This window comes from Cebidichthys violaceus, unplaced genomic scaffold, assembly GCF_023349555.1.
Source record: "Cebidichthys violaceus isolate CVI_PGR_0920_01 unplaced genomic scaffold, fCebVio1.0.p SCAF_12, whole genome shotgun sequence".
Lineage (NCBI taxonomy): Eukaryota > Metazoa > Chordata > Actinopteri > Perciformes > Stichaeidae > Cebidichthys > Cebidichthys violaceus.
The window spans coordinates 7,543,320-7,570,017 of NW_027176285.1; the positions used below are offsets into that span (position 1 = coordinate 7,543,320).

General features: G+C 43.1%; 1 protein-coding gene across 2 annotated transcripts; it reads right to left on the bottom strand.

Moving 5' to 3' along the window:
* Positions 1 to 772: 772 nt before the first annotated feature.
* On the bottom strand, positions 773 to 26,698 carry dennd1a (DENN/MADD domain containing 1A). 2 transcript variants are annotated; one of them, XM_068706086.1, is made up of 23 exons: positions 26,571 to 26,698; positions 21,097 to 21,161; positions 19,114 to 19,157; positions 18,671 to 18,720; positions 16,831 to 16,950; positions 16,585 to 16,654; positions 16,013 to 16,093; positions 15,691 to 15,744; positions 14,689 to 14,799; positions 13,057 to 13,157; positions 12,442 to 12,487; positions 12,243 to 12,344; positions 12,021 to 12,146; positions 10,747 to 10,848; positions 10,560 to 10,647; positions 9,863 to 9,903; positions 8,695 to 8,766; positions 8,546 to 8,602; positions 8,139 to 8,288; positions 6,865 to 6,929; positions 5,608 to 5,745; positions 4,012 to 4,258; positions 773 to 3,633 (listed from the first exon to the last, which is right to left on the bottom strand). In XM_068706086.1, exons 1-23 carry the CDS (start codon positions 26,585 to 26,587, stop codon positions 2,569 to 2,571), a joined length of 3,012 nt encoding a protein of 1,003 aa, XP_068562187.1. In that variant the 5' UTR covers positions 26,588 to 26,698; the 3' UTR covers positions 773 to 2,568. The 2 variants fall into 2 exon arrangements, with proteins under 2 accessions (XP_068562187.1, XP_068562188.1); XM_068706087.1 differs by lacking the exon at positions 5,608 to 5,745.

Genomic DNA, 26,698 nt, shown 5'->3' on the forward strand with positions numbered 1-26,698 from the left:
ACACACACACACACACACACACACACACACACTTGCACTTTGAAGCGATAAGGACCTTTTTTTTGGGTATCCCCACACATAAACACCCCGGGATCGCCTGGAAAGCAGTAAAAGGTTGACGAGGCGCAACACTCACACAACTTCTGGAGTCGGACCGGCTGAGACGGAAACCGGTCGCAAAACGGTGAGAGCCAGTATCTTCGGACATCCCAATGTGTGAGCGGTGCGTCACTCAGTAGCTCCATCACGGCCACCAAACACAAAGTAAAACGTGACTAAGGACAAAAGCAACAGAAGGAATCATTCAAGTGCAAATATCAGCAGCAGAAAGAAGCCTTTAAAACAACAGGATGTACAATCAGGGGTTTAAAAGTCCACATTTATGTTTAATAAGACATACATGTTGAAAATGTTAGGGACTTTAACAACACATTATGTAATAACTAAACAAAATGCAATATATTTTCATTATTTATTATTATACATTTACATATAGTATGTAATAACACCTGCATCACTGCCTGAACAAATGTAATAATACGTGCATTGAGGATCTTAGTACAAAAAGAAATCATTAAGCATAAATCAAAAGGCAATTTAAAAGATACAATTCAGTCAGTAGATTATCTTTCATTGGCCATCTTTTTTCGTTGGTTATTAAATAATGCATGTGTTATTACATTTCATCAAAAAATTGCAAAGTGCGCATTTTGAAAAAAAACATTGCGACATGTAATAATTTCTTGCAAAATGCGAGGAAATGTATGAAATATTGCATTAAAGCTGTTTATTCCAAATGTAACAGATTTTTACAAAATGTGGGTATTACATAGTGAAGTGAAAATGTATTACATTTTGTTTAGTTATTACATAATGCAGTGTTATTACAGCCTGGCAGATTCTCTTAAAACGATTTAAAAAAACAAACAAAAAAAACTGACAGTAGGAGGCAACACATGTTCACAGGGATTCATCATGAAGGCCAAAACAAAACTGCATGAAGCTACGAAAAACATCAACAGGTGAACTGACTGCATGGTGGAGATGCACCACATTTTGTAGATACGGTACCATTAGGATGTTCTTCATCTATAGCTACTGGCTTATTGTAGAAGTGAACATCATTAAGACACACATCCTCTATCAGGAAACAACAGCGCGCTATTTTTAAAGTCACAAATCCACAGCGACCTATGCTGAGCAGTGCTACGCTAACGTGGCAACATCAAAGAGAGGTGACGCGAGAGGCTGCGGTGCAAAGAATCTTGTGAGCAATTTGTGAATGAGTGGCGATTGGCTGTTGGCATCTGAACATCTCAAAGAAGGCCAACGCTCGAGTGAGACTTCCAGTGTAGAATGGCGGGGAAACAAAAAAAATCAAAGGAAAACAATTCAGGCGATCCTTAGACGGGTACGGGTGAGTTCAAGTGTTGTGGGCCAACGAGACAGTCCATCTGACAGGCCATTGGTCAGCATCACAGCTGATCATAGTGGGGAGGGCCGGTGTGTGTGTGTGTGTGTGTGTGTGTGTGTGTAGGGTGTTACATGAACATTCCTACATACTGGATCAGGACCTTCTGTCGCAGTGAATGATACATCACCTCTGAAGCGTTTGCTCAGCTGTACTCCACATGCGCAACACACTAAACAAAGTGGTTTGTCCTGGTTGATTTGTGGTCACTGGTGGTAATGGCAAGTGAAAATCACAACTGTATCAACCACTGGGGTCAGCAACTAACAGCGCAGCCATACAAACTGTGGGCTGAGAGGATTCATTATCGTTTCAATAAAGACGTTAGTCAACAAAGCACCTATTACTACAAGGATCTTTCATTTTGTGTTGACTTTGGCGTGGCCTGTGGACAAAAGCGGTAGTGTTTCCATGAGCGCTACCAGACTCCCCTTTACCGCAGCAGGGTCCGACATTCTGCCACGCTCAGTCCTGTATCTGGTTACCTCGTGCCTCCCTTCCCTCCAGCGGGTCCAACCTGCGCCTCTAACAGCGTGGTGTCGGTGTTGGCTCGGGGAGGTCCAGGTCTTGCGGCCGCAGACGGACGCAGTGGAACCTTCCAGCTGGAGTTGATGTACAGGTCGTCCTACCGCGCCATATATCCTCCCAACCACCACTTCTTCTTCTTCTTCATTGGCCGTATCCATCTGGATCAGCTGGGGCTGGCAGAGAAGCGAGGCGAAGCTCCGCTGGAGCCGGAGCTGAAGGAGTTTCAAGTGAACCTGAATGCTGCACAACGTTTCGACTGATGTCGCGGGGAATCGGACCCGATGACATCGGACCCGAAGGCATCAGTATGACATTGAGACCGTTTCATAACCACTTAAAAGTTCCTTGTATTAACTTTAATGTGCAGGAGGAATACTGGAAGCCTAATAAGCTAATGTTTACTAACACATTTTAAGGTTAAGCTTTTATTCTTCTAGGATTATGAGTTGCATAAACAGAGTAGCATGAATTAGAGCTAATGTGCCATTAAATGCAATAGAAGGTCCTGACACAGTCGTGAGGGGAGTTTGGGTAGTGACAGAAAGGGGCACAGAACATAGTCACAGGTTTTAGTCAAATGTTTCCCACCTTCTCCGAAGGTCCTCCACCTTCTTTTTTGGGGGTGTAGCTGGCTTGGCCATAGTCAGCAAATCCCCAAAAAGATCCTGAGTCTTCTGGCTGTCTACCTCAGCACGAAGCGTCTTTGCCAGTGCGTTCGCGGCTGTGCTGGGGACAGATGTGGAGTCCGCGTGACTGGAAAGGGCGTGATTGCTGGCGGAGAAGTGAGACAGGGAGGTGACGGAGGAAGGGAAGGCTGACTGAAGCAGTCCATAGCTGGGCGGCAGAGTCGAGCTGCCAGGCGAATGTTGTCTGTAGAGCCCTGGTAGTGTAGAAAAGGACTGTGGCTGGGCTGGAGCGTGTGAGTAAGAGCCGGGTGGAGGCCCGTAGACCACACTGAAGGGATTCCCACTTACAGTCGGTGAGTAACGCATGTGAGGGGAGGTGTGCTGCAGAGACTGGGCAAAAGGGTTGAGTGATATGTGAGGATGCAGTGGGAAAGGAGGCAAGCCCTGTGGGTAGGACCTGGGTGGTAGCGTTGGTTTGCAGGAAGATGACGACGCGCCAATGTCTACCCCGTCGCTTATCGAACTGGAGGGTGCTGAGCTGTTAAGGGGGTCGAGAAGGCTTAGCAGATCTATACTGTCCTCAGCGGCCTTGGTGGGCTTCAGCAGGTCTCCATCTGTGGTCATGCTCAGGGCTTGTCTAAACTCTTGTCCCCCTGACGTAGTCCCTCCTTCGCCTGCTCCTGCCGGTTTGGAGCGCAGCTGGGCGGCGGGGGGTGCTAGCACAGTACCGAGCTCGGGCGTCTTCCTTCCGTGGGGGCGTGGAATGGTGATGTAACCGTGGGCGGAAGGGTCCAAAGTGTCGGCGCCCGGGATGGAGCTCTCACGGCTCGGAGAGTGGGCTTCTATTGGCGCGGGAGTTTGGACGGGCGGAGGTCTGTTGCAGGCGGGAGGCACACAAACGGGTAAGGCCGCGTCGTCCTGCCCTACACTCCACAGCTTGTTGTACGGGTTGGGGAGCTTGAGGCCTGGAAGCGTTCGCGAGTGTTCACCGACACTCAGGTCCATCCGCTGCAAACACAAGAAGTAATTCAGACTTTTAAAGGATCATGCCAGTGGTTTTTAAAATCAGCTCAGTAAATATCATGTTCCTACAACTTATATTACTGACAACCAGTTCCTAATTCATGTGTCTTCTCCTACAGGTCCTTACGTACCAAATTTCACATGACTAGATGAAGGTTGAGGTGGTCAACAACAATGCCTAGGAATCATCCTCAACATATTGCATGGCCATCTGGGCATTTGTTGACAAGCTTTTTTTGCTCTGGACCCAAACAAAGTGGTTTTAGTCGATGTGAACATCTGGACCAAAATCGGAATCTGGGCCTAATGTCTTTTCGGAAACATTATTAAGACTTTTGGCTGCAGAGCATTTGGACCTCTGACCTGGTAGGTGAACTTGGCTTGTAGACCCTCAGTGTCTTTGGGAGTCCTCAGATCCTCTAGACTTTTAGCCAAGGTGATTGGTTGGCCGTCAGGCTCATCCTGGCAGCCGAAGATATCGCCCAGCAGGTTGACATTGGAGAACTTCTCGTTTACCGGGCTGGGAGGGGCAGTGTGACTCTCTGCCCCAAAACCAGGATCGATCCCTTCTATCAACTCGGCCTCCTTCAGGGAGCGGTACGGCTGTGGCCTGCAGGGACAGCGTTTGACTCATGGTTATTCATCTCTCTTCTTTCCATGGCTAAACTGTACCCAACCCATAAAAGAACCATTGAACTTTTCCCCAAAATAAAGTTTCACTCTTCAGAGTCTATGATGAATGCTGTGCTTATCCCTGCAACCCCTACTACTTATTGTCTCTCTTACTGTCAACAACTTCCATGAAAACCATAATTTTGTCATTATGGTGAGCCTGGGCACTGTGGTTTATTTGGAGCCGAAAAACTACCACACTAAACATTGTTGGATTTGGTCTGGTCATGGGATTAGTTGACAGAGAAGTGTAGAATAAAAAGTTGTTGTAAAACCCCGTGGAGACACTTCTATTCTTTCTCAGTTAGGAAAGGTTCTAGCTCAGAATGAAAAACCAATGAAGCCAGATGGCGTTGGAGGTCAATGTTAGCAAACTTCCTACACAACTTTAATTCCACTGTCTCGGCCCGCTCATCGTTTTCACAGCAGTCAACTTTAAGAATGGCCACAGAGACGGTGTCTATTGAAATTAAAGTATTTAGGGTATTGTGTTGATTGGTATCTATAGTAAAAATTGCCTTTCAATGTCTAAGTAAACGGTGAACCATCAGTATGAACCACCATCTGTGCTAGTTCATACTGATGGTTGATGTCGTGCTTCAGTCATTTGCATGTAGATTAACTACGATGCAGTAAGCTTTGTTCTTGGGTAAGGCTGGACGATATGGATACAATCTGCTGTCAAACATGATAAAGCAAATTGTTAAGGAAAATCTATTGAGAAACCATTCGCACTCATGATGGGAATGGCTGTTTTTGGCAAATCCAGTGAAGTAAGTATCTGATAGATTAGGAAACGTCATCCTAGAAGTTTGCCATAAAGCAGACCGGCTCATTGATTTACAACCGAATACAACCAGAGACTTTAAAGGGATAGCTACCTGGGTGAAAATAGTATTGAAAGATCCGTACCGCTCGACAAATCTTCATCATATCACACAACTCTACTGTCAGGTCCAAACTTAACGGACACTTGCCTTTTTTAAAATTTGATTGATTGGAGTCAGGTTTGGTTGTTGTTGCCTAGTGACTACCTCTATCACAAACACAAATGCATGATCAACTCGAGCCATAGCTAATTCACCAGTGTCTTATGTAAATCAGAATTCTACTCCTAGCCCTCTGATCAAAACCTAATCCCAGGATTTCCCTTTACGATAACCGTAATGTCCTGCAAGTGAAGCTTTAAAAACACGACGACACACATTTCATTAGAAAGCAAAGGGATGAGTTGAGAAAAGCTTATTAATTAGTCAACAGTGCAAAGCCAATCAGAGAGATGCGTACAGAGGCGACCACTCGAAAGGGACGGAGAAGAGAAAGCTGTCAGGAAACCCAGAGATGGAGTCATCGTTGTACTGGAGCTCGTCTCCGGACGAATCCTCGGAGAGAAAGACGGTGTAGTGACGAGTAGGACGGATAGAGCTACGGTGAGGAGAAGGAAGACAACAGGAAGTTCACAGCTCGTTACATATATGTTAGTGAGGAGCATTCAAATCAGGAAAGAGGATGAAAATCAAGAAAAAGGACAGTTTAGGAGGAGTTTGAGTTCTAATTTTCATGAACATACAGTGCATTAGGAGCAGTATGTTACTGTTATCATTACACTTCATTTGAATGAGCCTAAAGCTAAAGGAAGCTGTGCAGCTAGTTGGAAAGGAAATTTGACCGCAGCGGACTATTTCAGTGTACTTGCTGAAAGAAATCCACTAACTTTGAATGTCTGTGTGACTTTATTTGGGAACTGAAGTGAGTCGAATTCTGTCTGTTCCCCTGTAACAGTACACAGTTAACCCTGCTTATTAACAGATATCTTTCAACAGTGATGAAGATTGTCACTCTAATGTCGGCTATTTCACGTACAAGCCGCATTTCAGACTTGCCTAACCCTCTTCTCATAAGTGAGAACCTGTGATTTCATTTAAGGTTTGCTCATCAGTTATCAAATTGAAAATAATCTAAATCAATCAAGTTTAATCATTTGCATGAAGCAACTAAATTCTTACCATAGACATGCACTCAGGATGGAAGTCAGACGGTTCGCCGGACATCAGGAGTTATTGACATACATTCTATTTTCTCATTAAACTGAAGACATTTGATTGGTATGGGTTCCAAAACGTTTCTATGTTGTGTATTGTCTCATACATAGACATATTGTCTATCATATGTTCATATTTAGTATTGCCTCACTTTAATAGAGCTGTATTTACTGTGTTCTATTTGATAAAAACACTGAGAGGCTTCTACTGGGAAGCAGCTGAAGGAAGTGTTAAACATCAACAGTAATTAGGTAACTAATTAAGCAAGAACAGGAACTCTAGTGAAGCATAACTGCAAACTACACTCAGATCTTGTTACCTGGTGAATTATTTAGGACTATTACGTTCAGAAGGTCAGTATGGGCTTGTAATGGTGCTCACCTCTACTAACTCAAGGAATCCTATCTTCAGTTCTTTACCCCTCTATCTAAATATTCAAATGTGATTGCTTAATTGCATGATGGACAGTGGGATATACTGGATACAATAGAGGTAGGCTTACTGGTCGACGCTGCTTTCCAGACTCAAATTGCTGCTCGGTCTCTTCAACAGCACTGGTGGCCGAGCCTGTGGAAGTGAAAATACGACATGATGAAAGGAAACACAGCTGGTTTAGCATGCCTGCCTCCTCATCACAGAGACCCACAGGAATAGATTCACTGCAACGTTTGGAGACATTTCATGGGAACAGGTGAAACAGATCCTGTAAACAAAACTTGACAAATCAAAGTAGTCTAAACTTAAGTTAAACTCAATTTGAATTAAAACATACAAGCCTTCCAGATAAAGGCCGACCCGCTCCACCCACTGAGTCTAATGCAGGTTTCTTTCAGTCTGTGAGAGACGTGTGGCAGAGATACGGTATGAGGTGAAAGCCATAGGTGCATGCAGGCGTTTTATAACCAACGTATCAACACTGTCACCACATAAATTCGGACGTTGAAAACATTTAGCTCACATGATGTCAGTGGCTTCCCAGATAATCCCATAACATGCAAAAACAATTAAAACTTGCCCGACTGAAATAAATTCCTTAAAACCTCCATTTTTCCCTTGTAGATGGTTAGATGAGCACGCAGACTTGTATTGTTTCTGGTTCACATACTCTACTTCTTCTACTATGTTTACCTGCAGATTACAGCCATGTAAATGGTAAATGTAGAGCCCTTTTCTAGTCTTCCGACCACTCAAAGTGCTTTAACATTACATGTCATCATTCACCCATTCACGCCCATTCATGCACTGATGGCAGGGGCTACCATACAAGGTGTCACCTGCATGGTGCCCATAGGACTAACATTCAAACCCATTCATACACCGTAGGCACAGCTTGCAATTTCGGGGTTAAGTGCCTTGCCCGACATGGACTAGCAGAGCCGGGGATCAGAGGAGGACCCTGCTCTACTGCTGAGCCTCAGTGTGTAGCCTATAGCGCCAACTTCTGACCAGTTTATTTGCTCCAAACCAGTTGATGGAAACCTTTTCTCTTTTTCTGCGACATTAATTCAATTCAATTTATAGCCCAAAATCACAAATTGGCCTCAGAGGGCTTTACAATCTGTACACACGGGACATCCTCTGTTCATCCATTCCAGACTCCAAATTACCATTATACTACCTTTTTACATGCCCAAAGCATTATGGGAACTGTAGTTAAAAAAAAATCATTGGCATAAATGGTAAAGAATAATCTGATATAGACCAGTGCGTTCATACATTCCAGCTCTGTGAAATTCTCTCCACACCAAGTAACTAGCCCGCCACATTTCTGCCCACCTGTCCAAAATGCACAGTGATTGGCCTGTCGTCCAAGGTTCGCAGTGGCCCCTCCCTCCTGACTGCACTGGTGGAGGAGGTGAACCCTGCTGGGTTGTCATCATCGATGACTGCTGACCCTGCTGTGGAGAAGCCATTTTCTGCCTGTTCCTGCAGAGGGGGGGGGCACATGAGAAAGGAGTGATGGTACTGCAGGGGGAGGGAGGTTGCACGTTGGGGTTGCAGGGTTCAGAGTAAGTCAGAGTAGCGTTTAAGGTATTTGTTGTGGGGGACAGACTAATAACTGTCACCACCTTTGTTACTTGAGCTCAAGACTCAAACTCTCAAATTCTCACACCAGTGTAACCATGTTTACAAGAACAGTAAAGAATAATCTCATAATAAGTGAGCAGTGTAGAGCTACATACCTTCTGCTTAAGCCTGCTCTTGACTTCCTTGATGCGCATTTTTGCATGGTCCTTTGCCTGTCAAACAAACAATGCCAGATCATTTCCATTGTCGTTTCTGACCAACAGTATATTTTCTAATTTGTAAGAGAAACCAGAAACGTGCTTACAAACTTGTAGACGGTCTTCATGGCTGGGTTTGCCTTGGTCTTCACTGTGTTGAAGATAGCCCCTCCTCCTTTCTGTCAGAAAACATTGACACAGCATCCATTAGTTATGGCACATTACTGTACCACCCTCAGAACATCTGTCAGTAAGGACACATTACTGTACCACCCTCAGAACATCTGTCAGTGAGGACACATTACTGTACCACCCTCAGAACATCTGTTAGTTAGGGCACATTACTGTACCACCCTCAGAACATCTGTTAGTGAGGACACATTACTGTACCACCCTCAGAACATCTGTTAGTTAGGGCACATTACTGTACCACCCTCAGAACATCTGTCAGTGAGGACACATTACTGTACCACCCTCAGAACATCTGTCAGTGACAGACACATTACTGTACCACCCTCAGAACATCTGTTAGTGACGGACACATTACTGTACCACCCTCAGAACATCTGTTAGTGACGGACACATTACTGTACCACCCTCAGAACATCTGTTAGTGACAGACACATTACTGTACCACCCTCAGAACATCTGTTAGTTACAGACAGATTACTGTACCACCCTCAGAACATCTGTTAGTGAGGACACATTACTGTACCACCCTCAGAACATCTGTCAGAACCAACTGAGGCATGAATATGGTCAAAAACTCTTGGTACTTTGCACCTACTTGCAAAGTTGCCTAGAACACCTAAATTGTTGCATTAAAAAATAAATACCACCTCATATTGTGGCATTCACGTGTATACAGAGACGTCTTTGAAAAACAGGTACATTTTTCTGAATATTTTCTTCTCTCAAAGCAACCGCAAATGCAAACGGCATCATCCAAAATGGCATCTGAGGAGGTGATTCACTTCATTCATTTGTCTCCCAGCACAAAGCAAAGAATAATAAAAGGCAGTGGACTAAGTGTGGAAGGTTTCTGTGCATAACGATTTTGATCGGATGACACATATGCAAAATAAGGCCATAAGACTCTAATCTGGCCAGTAGCTGTTGACAAATCTTTTCGTGGACTAAGGTGTTGGATGGATAGACGGACAGACATACAGTGTGCATTGACACCACTCTGTTAGCAAGGCAAACACAAACATGCAATGTATTCTTTAGAGTAATGTTTTGTCGGTGTGGGTAGAAGCATGCAGACCAGCTCACCTTCACAGTGAACAGCCACTGATGGTAGGTCTTGTCACTGCCTGTGGTGGGATCACAACAATAAAAAGGTCAACAACAAGTAGTGGGCATGCTGGGTAATTGCTTAGAAGGTCTTGGAAATAAGGAAGGCTGACCCGAATGCTTTAAACCATTGCCATGGTAATAAACATCCCAAAAAGTACTCGAATGCAACAGGATTTTTGTTTTTTACCCCAAAATGCCAAATAGCCCACGAAATACGTAATAGTAATCCCACATTTATTACATGTCAAGATTAATTATAATGCGTTATTTTCAGACAGATATTTATTTATAGACCGAATTATGAGCAAATTTAATATATTTGATTTTGGAGCCGATTTTGTTTCCTCTCACATTAGATGCAAAGTAAAGAACAATATTAGTAAATAATGACTACAGGTTTGAGAACAGTTGTCGTCGTTGAGCAGTGCTAAATGTGACAAATGTGTTGAGATTTTTGGAGGTTTAGAATTGAGGCACTTGTAGTTATCTGAGGACTGAGCCAGGTGTAGTTGTTGTATGTAAGTTTGAGCCTGAGGCTTTGCTTTTCATGGTCTGTTCTTCATCACGTCTCCTCACTGATCCTCCTTCAAATAGATAAGTATAGGTGCGCTCTGCTCCCATGTCAATAGACCTGGTTGAAAAGTGACACAGTAACACATCACGTCTGATTCACCTGCATATTCGCCCATGTTGATCTCCTCCTCAAAGATGTCACTGAAACCCTCTCCTGAGTTCAACAAGTCCAATCTGCCGTCAATGAACTGCAAGTAGAACCCCAACATGTATTAAGAGTGTGAGATGAGGGGGGTGAATTAGAGAGGTGTGTGTGTGTGTGTGTGTGCGTGTGTGTGTGTGTGTACCTGTTTGAAGAGCTGCAGCTGGATGGCGTTCTGGAGGAACTGCCTCATGGCACTGGAACGATGAGTCATGAAGGTTTCCTCATTAAATGTTATTGGCTCTCCCTAACAAAGGCAGAGGAACACGCCAGCTGTCACAATCAACATTTTATGTGTCCAGTAGCCCAGAAGGGTGTGGTATAAAGCAAGTTGGACAGAGACCAGCTTTCTTAGTGTTAGCCCCGGTCAGTGATATCGGGTACCGCAACCGTGGTTACCAACTGTCTCCGTAACCCAGGGTTTCTTCTGCTCTGTGCGGATTCCCATAAAAGTGGGCATTTGGCCTCATTTCACTCTTCTAATTCCAAAACGGTGCGATCGTCTGCCGCCTACTTCAGTCAAGAGGAACAAGCATAGACCGGATATAAGGAGTGGACGTAGTCATCGTCACCCATTGGTTTCTGGACTGCCGTTATGAAGCTTTGAGTTCGGCGATTTGGTCGTCGCCATCAAGTTATCGTGTTTGGAATGCAGAGGAGTGATGTAGTAGTAGTATGTGATGGGTAGCGGCAGCGACCTGTCAATCACAGTAAGCCCCTCCCTAAAATATACTCCTCTTTGGTCTATTTGACTCTAAATGGACCATAATTCACTAAATGAACATTGTGCTGTATTGAAGAAGACTTGGGAACAAATCGTTATATTGCTAGAATAATGTATAACAATTATTACAGCACAAATTAACACGGTTGCTTTGAACAAAGCAAGGAGGAGGAATGCTGGCAGGAACAGTTCATGGTGTAAATTTCTAAGTGAATATATTTATTTTACCGCCAATTTTAAGCGTGACAGTGCCGCCACGTTAGAATAAACAGTCAGTATCGCCTGGCAATTACTTTTTATTGGTTCAAAATGAGCTTGTTAACTGGCAGCTTATGAAACAGTCCGGTCTCTCATCTCAAGTTACTAATCAGCCTGTAAACAATGAGAAGAGCACTACGTCCACTTCTTATATACAGTCGATGGTTGGCTACACCGAAACCCCAGAAACGTAGCTCCTTATCTGAAGTCAGACCAATGGGAGAAGGGTTCAGAGATCGCACACACACAGGCTGCTGTAAAGCATCCGGGGAGTAACTTAGGGTTCAGTGTCTCTCTAAAAGTCACTGACCCACCAATGTCGCTTCGTAGCACACCCCTCTAGTTTGTGAGAACGTTGTTGTCGTCAACACGGGCATACACATGTGACCAACTTCCCCGCTCATCCTCCACGTCTGCGGTCTGCAGCATGTACTCACCGACTCAATCTGCAGAGCATTTCTGTAGCTGCCGAACAGAGCCGCCTGACTCCTGAGGAAGGCTCGGGCCACACCGTCCCCGGTCGTTGTTGAAACCTTCCTCAAACGACTCTTTAGAGACGAGACCTGCGGGACGCGAAGCCACCGTCGTTACGACACAATTCTAACCGTGAACACTGACGTCCACATTTAAAGGTGTCGTGTGCAGCAGCAGCTCCTCACCACATCGTTGGGCAGGCTTTGGAGGTCATCGAAGGGTGTTTCCAGGGTGTTGGTGTCCACGTTCAGGACCACCACATCATCCAGAGCCATCCCTCGAACTTTCTACAAGCAACAGAAACAAGAGTCAACTGAAAGCACAAAGGCTGGTCAGACAGGTGGATACTCCACAATTTAAAGTTATGAAGTTATAAACATGTACCTCCATCAGACTGGAATGTACTCCGATGAGGTAGGGCATTGGGGCACTGAAAAAAAGAGCCAGTTTTATTCAACATGTATTCCTGAGATGATGACACACAGCAGTCACTGACATCTACTGAGCACGTCAAGCTTTAAATCCTGGTCACACAGTGTTCTTCTAACGCTCCCTCAGATCTCTAAGGCCATTACGTTCTGCATGCAGGCCTGTCACTATAACTAGTATTGCTGAACAATATATTATATATACAATAAACAATAATATTGTCATTTTAATATTTTATGCCACTGATATGATAATAAGCATAATAATGCATGTACACCCTTTTAAAAGATCAATTAACTTTAAGTTCTTAAGAATATTCAGACTTTGGAATTGGAATGTGAAAGAAATATTCTAAATCAATAAAACAAATAAAATAACAACAAAAGCAATGAATTAAATGGAATCTCGGGCTCCGTTAACAGAAATGTGGAATGTCTTTGCAAAGTCTTATATTGTATATACAGTATATAGTCTTATACACTCTGCTGTTGTTCTGCCATCATGTTGGCTTAAATGTTGGTGACAACCTCATGCTAACAAACTCAGCTGCCTGACGGCCTGCAGACTCACCAGCAGTATTCCAATAGATGTTGAGGCAGGACAGGAATGTAAACGTGTTGCCAGTGCATTGGATACAACATGGCCGTAGACCCATGGACACAAGCCGTTAACTGGGGACAAAGACACATGATATGAGATGTCACATCGCTGCTCTCTATGTGCAGCTATTTAAAGATTCAATTCAGGAATAAAACAAAACCTATTAAATGTTCTCATAAAATACATAAGGATGTGAGTTATTGTTTAAGATCTTATTAGAATTCATTCCAGTTATATCAAACATAATGAGCCCAGCATGTGTCATGGAGAGAAAGAAATGTATTATTCTTAGTTGGTGCTCAATTAGCAAAACATAAAACTATTTTAAAGAACACTTCGCCCCCATAATGATCATAACTAGTCTAGTGTTATCTTGAATTCTTACAGAAAACAATATCAAAACATCCATTTACAAAACAGATGTTGTGATATAGCTTTGCTGTTAAACACAGCCTCCGTTTACTTAATTCATGAAAAATGTACTTTTCTCCATTTTTGGATTCTTCGTTCACCGTGGAGGCACGAGAGAAAAACTAATTCTTCTTCAAGAAAGAAAGAGGAGTGCGCTTGTGAACGGGAAGGTCGTCTGTTCGATCCCCGGATCTGGGAGGTAAGGACCCAGACTACTTCCTTGTGTGCGCTTGTCTACACCGGCACTGGAACATGACCACTGTGTAGGGTTTCGCTAAAAAAGCTGCTTTAAAAGGGACACCACTTAAATAAAAATGTAAAACGTGTGATATCATCAAGTACAAGTAAATGAGATTGATTTTATTTTCTACCCAAATTCTATTGTAGTGTCGTCCGTTGTGAAACAGCTGGTGCTTTCACTGTCATTTAACATCTTCCAATCCCAGTTCATTGTCTATGGAGCAGATGATACTTAGCACTCTGTTTGTTGGATTTGGGAGAGAGTCGTTTGTGTTTACCAATATTTTCAGACCATTGGAATAACTATTAAAAATGGGCATAGTTCCCCTTTAAAGCAGAGATTTGTGGATGTACTTCACACTAATCACGTTGTGTTAAACTTGTTTTTGAACATACAGCAAATTGCACCTTCTAATATGAGAGCATGAAAAACTTAACTTGTGTGAATGCGTTGATATTTCCTGTTTACAAGTTAATTTTTCTCGCTCTCCATGACAGCCATCACAGTAAACAACGGAGAGGATCGTCATGAACTAACATGCAGGAGGAGACCTAAATGTATTTGACTATGATCAAGTGGACAACATAAAGTAACATAACAACTATTTCCACATTTCTATGAAAACATCATTTGTTTCGGATATTTTGTCCCAGATATCAATAGATGTACTGTCTTGTATTGGCTTATTAAAACCCACATTCGTTACTTTGTTTTGCATGAATACAATTTCCAACTGAGTGATTCACTTGCAGTGATTCATATTCGTACATGCAATGTGACAACAATAAACAGCTCACACACTGCGAAACCTCCAATAGCAACCATTCATTTTAAAGTATTAAAATAACAAACAGATTTTGTATAACAGATGTACTGATGTGAGAGATAACAGAGAGCACAAAGGGCAGAGCTGTAGGAGAGAGAAGGAACAGAGAGTGGACTCTACTTACAGTGCTTAGCTTGCTACAGCAGATGAGGACTCGGCGTTCATAAAGCATACTAGCGTACAGGTGAAGCATGTTATTGACATCTACTGCTACAAAGTACTCTGTTAGGTTTCTCTGCAAGGGTCAAACACAACAAGAGAAAAAAACAAAACAAATGGGAGAGTTAGTTGTGAGGGTAAAGACCAGTGGTATCAACTTTGGTTCACGTCATACAACTTTAGCATCCAGGAACAATTTCAACTGACAACCTAAACAGCAATACATGAAATCTGAGCGAGTGCAAGCTGCAAGTTAGAAGACTAATATGATAGTTCTCATACCGCATAATTACATAACGTTTCTAAATCAAACACATGACTTATTTTAACAAAGTCAGTATCTTGTATTCTGTTTTGATTCATTTTCTGTATTTGCAGGCTGCCTTTTTATGTTGAAGTCCACAATTTAACTTTTTTTACTTGCTGCTAGGCCTTAGCCTCTGCATCCCGGGTCTGATCACAGGGTGTTAGCTCACAGCTAGTCAGTCGCTCAACTCTGAACCTTGATGTTAACGTATTGAGGCTCCGATCAGCAGCTGTGGGCTAACGCTAGCTTAACACCCACTACATATTGTCTGCGCCAACACAGACGGCCATTTTTTAAAAGAGAGCACCGGGTGCTTGTTTATTCAAAGTTTATCGATATTGATGTCGCGAGTCCATATTGCACAAACTTCCATTCTGGATATTATATTGGCAACGGAAAATGAACCAGACGAATGATATACGCCAGATGTGTTTGGCTGCACTGCAGTGTATACAGACTGAGCTTCACTCGAAATAATGTGTCACAGCAGTATTGATCTCAGAGCCATTTCATTTAACAGCCGTGAACACACAGTCATTATAAACTGTCTGACTGATTGAGCTGAGCTAACCAGGACGTGCAACTGCTCACAGATACAAATCAATAGTATCAACAGTGAGTTTCTCCTTTGACTGGGATGGAGGAAATGACAGCACTCACATTCTCAGGTATGCTGGGGAGTTCCCTTGTGTCAGGCACAGTGAAGAAGGAATGCTGGAGAGAACAGAAGACATGAGTCAGTGCTAGTTTGAATCCATCAGTGTGGTACAGAGAAATGAAAGCAATGCACAAGACTGAGAAAAAGATCATCCTCTCCCCTCTCCTCCTATGAAATAAGCATGTATGGTGATGCATTTAGCATTGTAACTGACGTTTCATACGTCAACAGAGTGATTCAACCACCAGTGAGACTACTGTTCTTTGGGAGGAACACGGATAGATGTTTCCAGTGTTGGGTGTGATGTGGTGAAGTGGGACTCACCACACCGAGATGAACAGGGACCCCGGGCTCAGGGATGGGGAGCGTGTGTAGGGACACCAGGAACTCTTGCCATTGGCTTTCCTGAAACATTCAGAAGATTCTAAATCCACGCAAAAGGCCATTGAGGAAACGCATGAAAAAGTGACAGCTCACTTCAGAGTGTTGTCATTATATCACAGCTCAGAGGGTTGTCGTGCCTCCAGCTCGCTGTGATATGATGACAACACACCACGGCCTGTTGTGAGCTTTTGTTTAATTATACAGTTATGGTTACAGACTTTCTCTCTTACCATAGACTCGTATTTTGACTTTACTTAATTTAAAAAGAGACAAAATGCACACTAAACTGAGTTAAAGATGAATACCGCCCGATAGTCTTCTTTCTATAGATATCAAAGTGTATATTTCAGTTGACATTTTTCCAGGTGAAAACTGGAGCTAAAAGACAGACTTTCTTCTTTCTTTTTTTTTAAATGAGCTCAAAAGCTAAATACTGATGAACGCTGGCACTTTTAGAGAAGGAAGTCCATAACTCAACGTCCCCATAAGAGGAGTCGGCTGTCAGGACTCACCTGGCCTTTGATGGTGTAATCAGCAAGGATGTTAAGCAGCTTGTAGAAGACTTCGAACCAGGGCAGGTAGCTGAGAGCACGAAAACAGGGTCAGTCTTACCGTGTGTGCGTGGGAAGGATGGTGCAGTAAATCAACATCCTACTTTTTAAATGATCGTTTCAATTCATTTGTACCCTTTTTAAATAACTAAAATACACACACACACACACACACACACACACACACACACACACACACACACACACCTGAGAATGCAGTAGCAGGTGTGGGCACCAGAGGAGAGGCGACAGAAGCCGAATCTCTGTTTGCTCTCGATGTCGGTCAACACAAATGTGAAGTTCTGGCCGACTTGGTTCACTGTCAGACTGCACAGTGAGAGAGAGAGAGACACAGAGAATTAGAATTCAAAAGAATGTGTTACTAAACAACAACAGAAGAACAGAGAGTCCATCTGTTAAATCAATCCTCACCTACAGATTAACAGTCACATCAAATACACCGGCCTTACTGCCAACAACCAGCCAGTCATGTTGGAGTTTACATCATGTTTGTCCAGTATGTCGTCACCTCATCACTCTATCCTATCACACATTTGTGTGGCATTGTTTAACAGCGTTTTAACCGTATATAAGAAGTGCACGTAGCCATTTTGACATCGCCCATTGATTTGTGGGCTGCCGCTTTGAAGCCTCGAGTTCGGCAATTTGGCCGTCGCCATCTTGGCTTTCTGCTAAATTGGACGATCAGTTATTAAATGAACATCATGCTGCATTGAGGAAGACTTGAAACTAGAGATTGAGACCATAAACTCATGTTTACAATGTTTACTGAGGTAATACATCAAGAGAGAAGTAGAGTCATTTTCTCATAGACTTCTATACAACCAGAGGAATCGTCCCCTGATGGACACTAGAGAGAATGCAGCTTTAACACATGAAGCATCGGCTTCACTCGGCAGAACCGGAGGATGCAGCTTGGTTTTGCCAATTTTGGCAATCTTGATGATACATAAAATGTTAACACTATTAAATTGACCAGTTGACAAAATCACATGCACTGTGCTAACAGTCTTGCCATATGCCCCTGCTAGTCGGTAGAGAGAATGTAAGTTTTAAAACACTTCCGCGCTGGTCATAGTGACCTTTGACCCCAAAATTCTAAACAGGTCATCCTTGAGTCCAAGTGGATGTTTGTGCCAGATGTAATGAAATTCCCTCCAGATGTTCCTGAGACGTCACGTCCACGAGAATGGAGAGGACATATGGATGGACAACCCTAGAACATAACGTGTCCGGCCACAGCTGAGGCATAAAAATACTCGGTAACTCAAAAAACGAACAACAAATAAACAATCACAAAACCAAATTGTACTAGAAAGAAAAGAGACAAAGCTCCATCATCCCAGAGGACCCCTCCTACAGCCCGATTAGAGCTGAAAGCCTCCAGTCTGTCGTTATCCTAATAATTCACTGCGGGTTGCAGCATCAATGTAAAAACTGATGGCGCGCTTTGGAAGTCAGTGCATTGTCCTTAAAGGGACAGTGACACTGAAGGTAGAGCGTCTTGGTCTCCAGTCATGTGACACATTTCTGCATGATACAGAATACGTGGATGGATTAAATAAAACCCTTTAGATGTGATTGGATCGCTCAAAGGGGCGTGGCTTAGTGAGTAGAGCAACATGATAAGAGGAGTTCAGGGACTGCAAAGGACTGCTGGTTGGTAGACCAGGAGGAGGATACAAGTTGATGAACTTATTACACCTGCTAACATATTGCTCTGCTAGTTCATACCCACCGTGGGGGTGATGGGCGGGGTTTGCTAGCAGCCCCAAATCACATTTGATTGGATACATTTATGTCACCGCCCCTGAGTTCAAGATGCGTCATCGAAAATACTTCTTCTGATTTTGACACATATTTATGTAAAGGATAAACAAAGACAGACATGGGATCATAAGTTGGAAGATGTATTTTTCTTTTCGCCGTGTCTTTAAAAGTACTGCATGTTAAAATATCTGTGTGTGTGTGTGTGTGTGTGTGTGTGTGTGTGTGTGTGTGTGTGTGTGTGTGTGTGTGTGTGTACCTGTCCATGTTGAAGGGGAAGCAGAACTTGGGCACCGTCTGAAGAGTCTCCTGTAGGACCCATATGACAGATGGAGAGTCGAGTTACATGGATTATCATCAATATGTAATAATAATATTTTCCATTCTGTTAAAGTGAGAGACGATCGAGGGGCTGATGGGAAGGATGCAGTGTGGAAGAAGTGATCTGTGATTGAGGGGGAGAAAGAGCAAAGCACACATGGACAAAGACACCATCGCTTGTGTTTCCAGGTCACCCAAGATTCCCATCTGACATGAATAAAAAGCGCTACACAACAGTGGTACGTGCATTGATTAGAGTTCAGCCTGTGCACAACATATGAGAACAAGAAAGAAGTACGGGTGAAAAAAAAAACAATGAATAACTGTGAGGAGGGTGAGACAGAAAGCAAAAGGAAGCACAGTATATGAGGTCTTCCAAACCTGGTCTGTGTAGTCTTCAGGGTACTGTCTCCGCACCTCCGGCCCTGTTAGAAATGGACACACATGAAAGGACCGTGGACAAGTGAACACGAGTCAAACTGTATATCCAGCCAGGCAGTTAAAAACAAAACAAAAACAGTGTGGTGACTCTTCTTATTTGGAGGAATGATCAGCTGACCACCTCACGTCTGAGATTGTCCTTTTTTCTGTTTTAACATGAATCCCACAAAGCCTGGCCCATGAAGAAAAGAGGATTCCCCGTCTGCTGTAGAGCTTGACTGGGCTTCACAGAGCCCGGATCCCAACCCCAACAACTTCAGGGTAGAAGTGGAACGCCGACTCTGAGCCAGACCTCATCGCGTAAACATCAGTGCTGGACCTCACCAATTCTCCTTGTGGCTGAACGGGAGCAAACGGTTTCCAACATCTGGATAAAAGGTCTCCCAGAGGAATACATTTCTTTTGAAATGCTAATGTTAATGAATGACATCAGCAAGAAGCTAATGTATCTAGTAGCTGCCTAGAGCACAATCACTATTGTCTAATCTCTCATTTTGGATGATGACGTTTGAGTTTACGGTGGCTCTGAGTGGTCAAATGACTGACGGATGCAGAAACAAAAGCAGAAAATTTAACCTGTGTCGAAAACAATAAAGACGGAGAAAAGTGAATCGACACAACACGAGGTTGTGCTTATTTTATGGACGAAAAACACGGACTGCCCGTGGTTTAGCGATCCCATGTTCAACTATCACATATACTTGGTGTAATGTCCTCATATTTTGGACCCTGTAGTTTCTCAGCATGTATTCTGGGTATGTGCTGCTTCTAATTATAGAAGGCTGAATACACATAGAATATCATGTTCTGTAGTCAATACCGATAAACATCATTGTCTATTTTCCTTTTAAGTTTATCTACTAAAAATGAAACGAAGACGCTGTTGCATGTTCTCTCCAGCAGGTGGACTCAAACATGAGAAGGGCTGCAGAAAGTTTTTTAGAAATGCAAGGGACGACTCTGCGCGACAAGGCTTGATTGTAATCCTTGTTTTGGAGAGAGTATATAAAACTGTAACCTGGTTGTTTAAAGAGCTGAGTGAATGTGTGAAGCTGTCCAAACTAAAACAAATTGCAATCGAGACTGAAAAGGTTCTGCGTTTAAAAACAGCAGAGGAAGTCAGACAGAAGCTTCGTTTGTCACAGAGAAGGATATGGCTTCTTAAATACTGAACAGGAAATGATGAGAAGCACGAGACTCCAACAGGAAGAGATTCTTAGAAACACGGCCGACATCTCTCCTCAGTATCCAGGAAATCGGTCACATATTGCAGATTAAAAAAAAAAAAAAAAAAAGACGAGATAGATCAACATTTTATAAAAGCCATCATTTATCACTTAGCTCTAAACCAGCTGTTCCCAACCTGTTTTGACTTATGAGCCCATAACAATCAGTGAACAGTTTGAACGTGTCTTGGAATTACAAGCAAAGAGTGATTTTGATTACCAATGTTGAATGCACTTATTGTAAGTCGCTTTGGATAAAAGCGTCTGCTAAATGACTGTAATGTAATTTTGTCCCTTTTAACTGTTTTGATTGAATGCTTGTCTGAGGTCCTAAAAGGTCAATTTATACTCACATAAAAAAGCAAAAAAATGAAAGTTGAATCAATTCAAATTTGAGTAGCAGGACAATGGGCCTCATGCAGGAATATTTTTGGGCTAAAATGTCTCGGAGGAAACACATGTGATACGTGTTGGGCCAGGCCAGCTTTGCATTACAAATACCGCAGCGAGCATTTCTTTAAGCGCGCAAGGTTTTGAAAAGTGGAACCACACTTGCGACCGCTTTTGGCTCGCTGCCCAACGCGGCCCAACACCACACGTGCGGAGCCTCGACGTCTCTCCTCGTTACTTAATGTCAGTGGCAAAGAAAAGATGTGTGGTCCAGTGTCAGCTGTACCTCCAGCCTTCAGGTACTTACCAGAGCCGTGTGAGCCTGGGTGGGCTACCTCCAGATACACCTCAAAAGTGGACTCGGGGCTCTCCCTGCAACAGAGAAGGAACACTTAACATTGTGCTCTTTGCATGCTATGGACAAAGTAAGCATTAAAAAGTTTAGCGTTCACAAATAGGAATAAAATAAGCCGTACTCAAAACAAACAATGCTAATACCTTGAGATATTTACTTTGACAGAAACGTGTTTAATTTGTCATTCATTTGATGAAATTTGTTTTAAGTTTGACGTTACGTTGTGTTTGTTGAGAACGGTAGTTAACTGATGACTGCTTGTGTTGCAGGTGTCCTAATACATGCCAGCCAAAATCCTTATGATGGAGCTCCCTTTGGACCAATCAGTGACCAGTTAACTAAAGCTATATTGTGGCGCCCCGTTTGTCCACGTTTCAAGTTTCTAGACCCCTACGTCTCGGTTTTGAATGAAGTTCCGATACTAAATCTCTCTATAAATATCTATATATACATATAGAGCTATTGTATGGACGTTAATGATATCATAACGGTGGTAAACAAAATCCAAATGAATGTGCTTAACTGGCCTCATCCCTCATGAGAGAACATCCACTCCAACAACAGAAAGTAAGAGGAGTTAATGATACCAGTCGTACTATTTACTACCTCGTAGAATATTTTAAAGTATAAGAAGATATTTGAACCGTTACTTGTGTTTTTGTGTGTGTGTGTGTGTGTGTGTGTGTGTGCATATATATATATATATATATATATATATATATATATATATATATATATATATATATATATATATATATATATATATATATATATATATATATACACACACAGTTGTGGTCACAAGTTTACATACACTTGTAAAGAACATAATGTCATGGCTCTCTTGAGTTTCCAGTTATTTCTACAACTCTGATTTTTCTCCGATAGAGTGATTGGAACAGATACTTCTTTGTCACAAAAAACATTCATGAAGTTTGGTTCTTTCATGACTTTATTATGGGTTAACAGAAAAAGTGACAAAATTGCTGGGTCAAAAATATACATACAGCAACATGAATTAGCAATTTTGGTGACTTAGAAAGTTGTGTCAATGAAATGAGCTTCATAGCATGGCCTCTTAACTTCTTGTGAGTGATTATGAGTGACTACAGCTGGTGACTTCTCTGAGGCCATTTAAATAGGGCTCATTGGATACAAACGCCCACAAACGCTACAATGGGAAAGTCAAAGGAGCTCAGCATGGATCTGAAAAAGCGAATCATTGACTTGAACAAGTCAGGAAAGTCACTTGGAGCCATTTCAAAGCAGCTGCAGGTCCCAAGAGCAACAGTGCAAACTATTGTTTGTAAGTGTAAAGTGCATGGCACTGTTTTGTCACTGCCACGATCAGGAAGAAAACGCAAGCTATCACCTGCTGCTGAGAGAAAATTGGTCATGAGGGTGAAGAGTCAACCGAGAACCACCAAAAAGCAGATCTGCTAAGAATTAGAAGCTGCTGGAACACAGGTGTCAGTGTCCACAGTCAAGCGTGTTTTGCATCTCCATGGACTGAGAGGCTGCCGTGCAAGAAGGAAGCCCTCGCTCCAAAAGCGGCACCTTAAGGCTCGACTGAAGTTTGCTGCTGATCACATGGACAAAGATAAGACCTTCTGGAGGAAAGTTCTGTGGTCAGCCGAAACAAAAATCGAGCTGTTTGGCCACAATGCCCAGCAATATGTTTGGAGGAGAAAAGGTGAGGCCTTTAACCCCAAGAACAGTATTGGTGGTAGTATTATGCTGTGGGGCTGTTTTGCTGCCAATGGAACTGGTGCTTTACAGAGAGTAAATGGGATAATGAAGAAGGAGGATTACCTTCAAATTCTTCAAGATAACCTAAAATCATCAGCCCGAAGGTTGGGTCTTGGGCGCAGTTGGGTGTTCCAACAGGACAATGACCCCAAACACGCATCAAAAGTGGTAATGGAATGGCTAAATCAGGCTAGAATTAGGGTTTTAGAATGGCCTTCCCAAAGTCCTGACTTAAATCCCATTGAGAACATGTGGACAATGCTGAAGAAACAAGTCCATGTCAGAAAGCCATCAAATTTAACTGAACTGCACCAATTCTGTCAAGAGGAGTGGTCAAAGATTCAACGAGAAGCTTGCCAGAAGCTTGTGGATGGCTACCAAAAGCGCCTAATTGAAGTGAAAATGGCCAAGGGACATGTAACCAAATATTAGCACTGCTGTATGTATATTTTTTGACCCAGCAGATTTGATCACTTTTTCTGTTAACCCATAATAAAGTCATGAAAGAACCAAACTTCATGAATGTTTTTTGTGACAAAGAAGTATCTGTTCCAATCACTCTATCAGAGAAAAATCAGAGTTGTAGAAATAACTGGAAACTCAAGAGAGCCATGACATTATGTTCTTTACAAGTGTATGTAAACTTTTGACCACAACTGTATGATGCAAAACATCAGGGCCGCGCCCCTTTTAATGGGGATGGAAAGATCCAATAGATGTCGATTCAATTTGACGTGTGTTTGGATTGTAACTGACAAGTTTGTATGCATTTATCTCTTGTTAAACAACCGTTTGTTGTCTAATAATTATTTTCTATCCATGCATGAACCTGAAGGTTGATCGAAGTCACGCCCCTTTAGTCTACCTCCATCCAACACAGTGGCCAAAACATTGAATTTTCCAGACGTCTATACTTGCTTTGATTGCACTCAGTCTAAAGTTAGTCAATCTGTAAAGAACCAACGCATTATCCTGCACACAGCGAGTTTCTGTCCCCCAAAAGGGAGAGCAGCCTTGGCGAGGATGCGATGCCGGTCTGGTCTAGAGCACCTCTGTTATTACTTTTCTTAGGACAAAGCAGGGGAACACATTTGTTGATGCAGCCAACTACACAGCGACTCGTCGGAAAAGAGTATTTAATTGAGCGTTTTGTTTAAAGTAGAAGTTTAGAGACAATGTTTTCAACTTCCTGTGTCTACGCTGTTGCTGTCTACGAGAGACGTGGGACTAGTGATGAGTCTACCACGTGAGACGCATTGCCGGTCTGATGGCAGCATACTGCTGCTGAAAGGACCAGAAGTAAGAAGACCAATATGTCCTAATTCCTAATGGTAACTTGGAGAGGTGTATTACAGTAAGTGAAATAAAGGCATTTCAGTCAATCAATATCAGTTATGTTACTTTACAGAGTCGATAAATCAAATTCATAACCAAGATGGACAGGATTGATCTCCGTGCCAGCGACCATCCAATCTGCACCGTCTCAAACATCAGCTACACATTCACTGACGCCAGGCCTTTTTCAGCCATAGACACAAAAGGTGCTGGGAGTTGGAAACAATTTAATTTCATCCAGATGTTGTCACCCTTGTCTTTTTGCAGTTCAAGTGTATTAGTCATCTTTTCCATAAAGTGTCAACGCTGTTTGAACGTGTCTTGGAATTACAGAGATAGGGTGAGAAGTTTGGTCATTCGTGAGGGACTCGGAGTAGAGCCGCTGCTCCTTTGCGTGGAAAGGAGCCAGTTGAGGTGGTTCGGGCATCTGGTAAGGATGCCACCTGGGTGCCTCGCTAGGGAGGTGTTCCAGGCACAACCAGCTGGGAGGAGACCCCGAGGGAGGCCTCAGGAAGTTTGGGGTCCCCTGCTGGAGCTGTTGCCCCCGCGACCTGATCCCGGATAAGCGGTTTGAGATGAGATGAGATGTCAACGCTTTTTTTTTTTTTCTAAAGTCAGCAAGCCGCATTAATTTTGAATTTATTTTTTATAAACACTTAGTTCCAGTACTGTATGGGACTGGCCTGCCGCTGTCCTTTCAGCACCACTGCTCTGCTCAGCCGTCTACACCAGACTGACTGAAGTGAAACAGACGAGGCTTTCAGAGGAACACCGCTACAGGGCCACGCTGTCTTTTAATCAGACACTAGTGACTTCATCCAACAGTGACCATCGGTAAGGGACAGCGGTTGAATTTAGGAAACACGTCCCACTAGATTTAGTAACACAAGTTGCTGTAGCCAGGATTTTAGAAATATATATTTTATAATAACAATACTGTAAGAATAACATAATTTCACACTAACACACTCCAGAAAATATTTAATGAAATAAATAATTTAATATCTTTTGCCTAAACAATTAGCCTTCACCCCCCACTATGTGTCATTATCAAACAGACGACATGACCTCTGGGTCCTCAGCGCTTACTCAACAATAGCCGGCTGCATACGAGGTGGCGCTCGGTCTGAGGACGTCTCAGATGAATCCAATAATCTATATGCTGATGTTGGCTTGTTGCTTGACCACCAATAGAACAGCTGTGATGAAGACACATCTGTTCCCACACGGGGTCGGGACATCAGCTGTTCCTGATCAGCCTGCTGACAAGCCCATTCTGAGAACGGGTCATTGTCTGTATTGTGTCAGATTGCTTGAACCGTCCTCTTTTGTTGCTGAATGAGGAAGCCGTGTCGACGGCCTCATAAAAATCGAAAGGCCTTTACTGGATTGTATTCTGGGATATTGCGACGGTAAAGACGTGACACTCATTTACCCACAGTAATAACTCATAAGCTCATTTCCCATGAAATACTAAGGTGACCAGACGTCCCCGTGTTCCGGGGGACAGTCCCACATTTTGGTGGCTTGTTAAAAAAAATTAAACTATATTTTTTAAATAGCAAGAAAGACCAGGCAGCAGATGTCTGACAGTGGTGTCTCTCTGTTAGTGTGTCGGTCTGGTAGGGTTGCGTGTCTGTCTGTCTTCCTTGTACCTATATAAATGTATGTATAAATGTACTGTATTGAACAATAGTAGTTTGATGGTCATGGTACTGTAAACTGAACATTAGTGTATTACAGTACAAACAGTTACCGTGTCTATGTACCATGTACATAGATAATAACACTGGTTATAACTGGAATCGTCTCCGAGTTGTCACTTCAGAATCCTGGTCACCCTGATGAACACACCCTCACAAAAGACGGACTAAAACGTCCAAAAGCTAACGGTCGTAGCCCTACGGTATTTACGTGATGTAGGAGAAGTGACATTAAGATAGAGGACAGCATTTCTGTTCCTCACTTTAGTCCTGACACCTAGCATCCAGTTTAAGGGACAATCTGACACAGGCACCATGTTTACACTGTGAACATTGTAGCCGTCACACAGAAACACGTTCCTCTCTCTCGCTGCTACAACTTTGACCAGAAAGCTTCGTATTAGCATTTAGCTAACGTCTTGTGAGTGACTAGCAGCCTTGAAATCCTTCAGAGACACTTAGCATGCTTTGTTTGTCTGCTCCGTTAAGTGGAGGAGCGCCAGTGTTTTTAGCCCGTGTCGCAACAAGTCAGGGCCTCGTACTGTACTGTATCTTACCCCAATGACTCGCTGTAACAAAGCTAACACAGCAGCGGAGCGCTAACACTCTCCGTTAGACCCGGCGGATAAACACGCTTACTTGATTCGGGACCCCATCCTCGTTTCTCGCACCGCCGTTGTTGTCGGCAGCGGCTCCCCGGTGCACAGACGCGTCTGGTCCCGGAGGTGTTTTTCAGAAGCTAACCTGTCACACAGAGCTGTACAACG

What these genes read in the sequence shown, in the direction of transcription:
- dennd1a (XM_068706086.1), bottom strand. An exon ending in ATGCTCTGCAGATTGAGTCG is followed by an intron (nt 10,849 to 12,020) that starts GTGAGTACATGC and finishes TGCCTTTGTTAG; the next exon opens with GGAGAGCCAATAACATTTAA. An exon ending in CTGGAAAGCAGCGTCGACCA is followed by an intron (nt 5,746 to 6,864) that starts GTAAGCCTACCT and finishes TCCTCACCGTAG; the next exon opens with CTCTATCCGTCCTACTCGTC.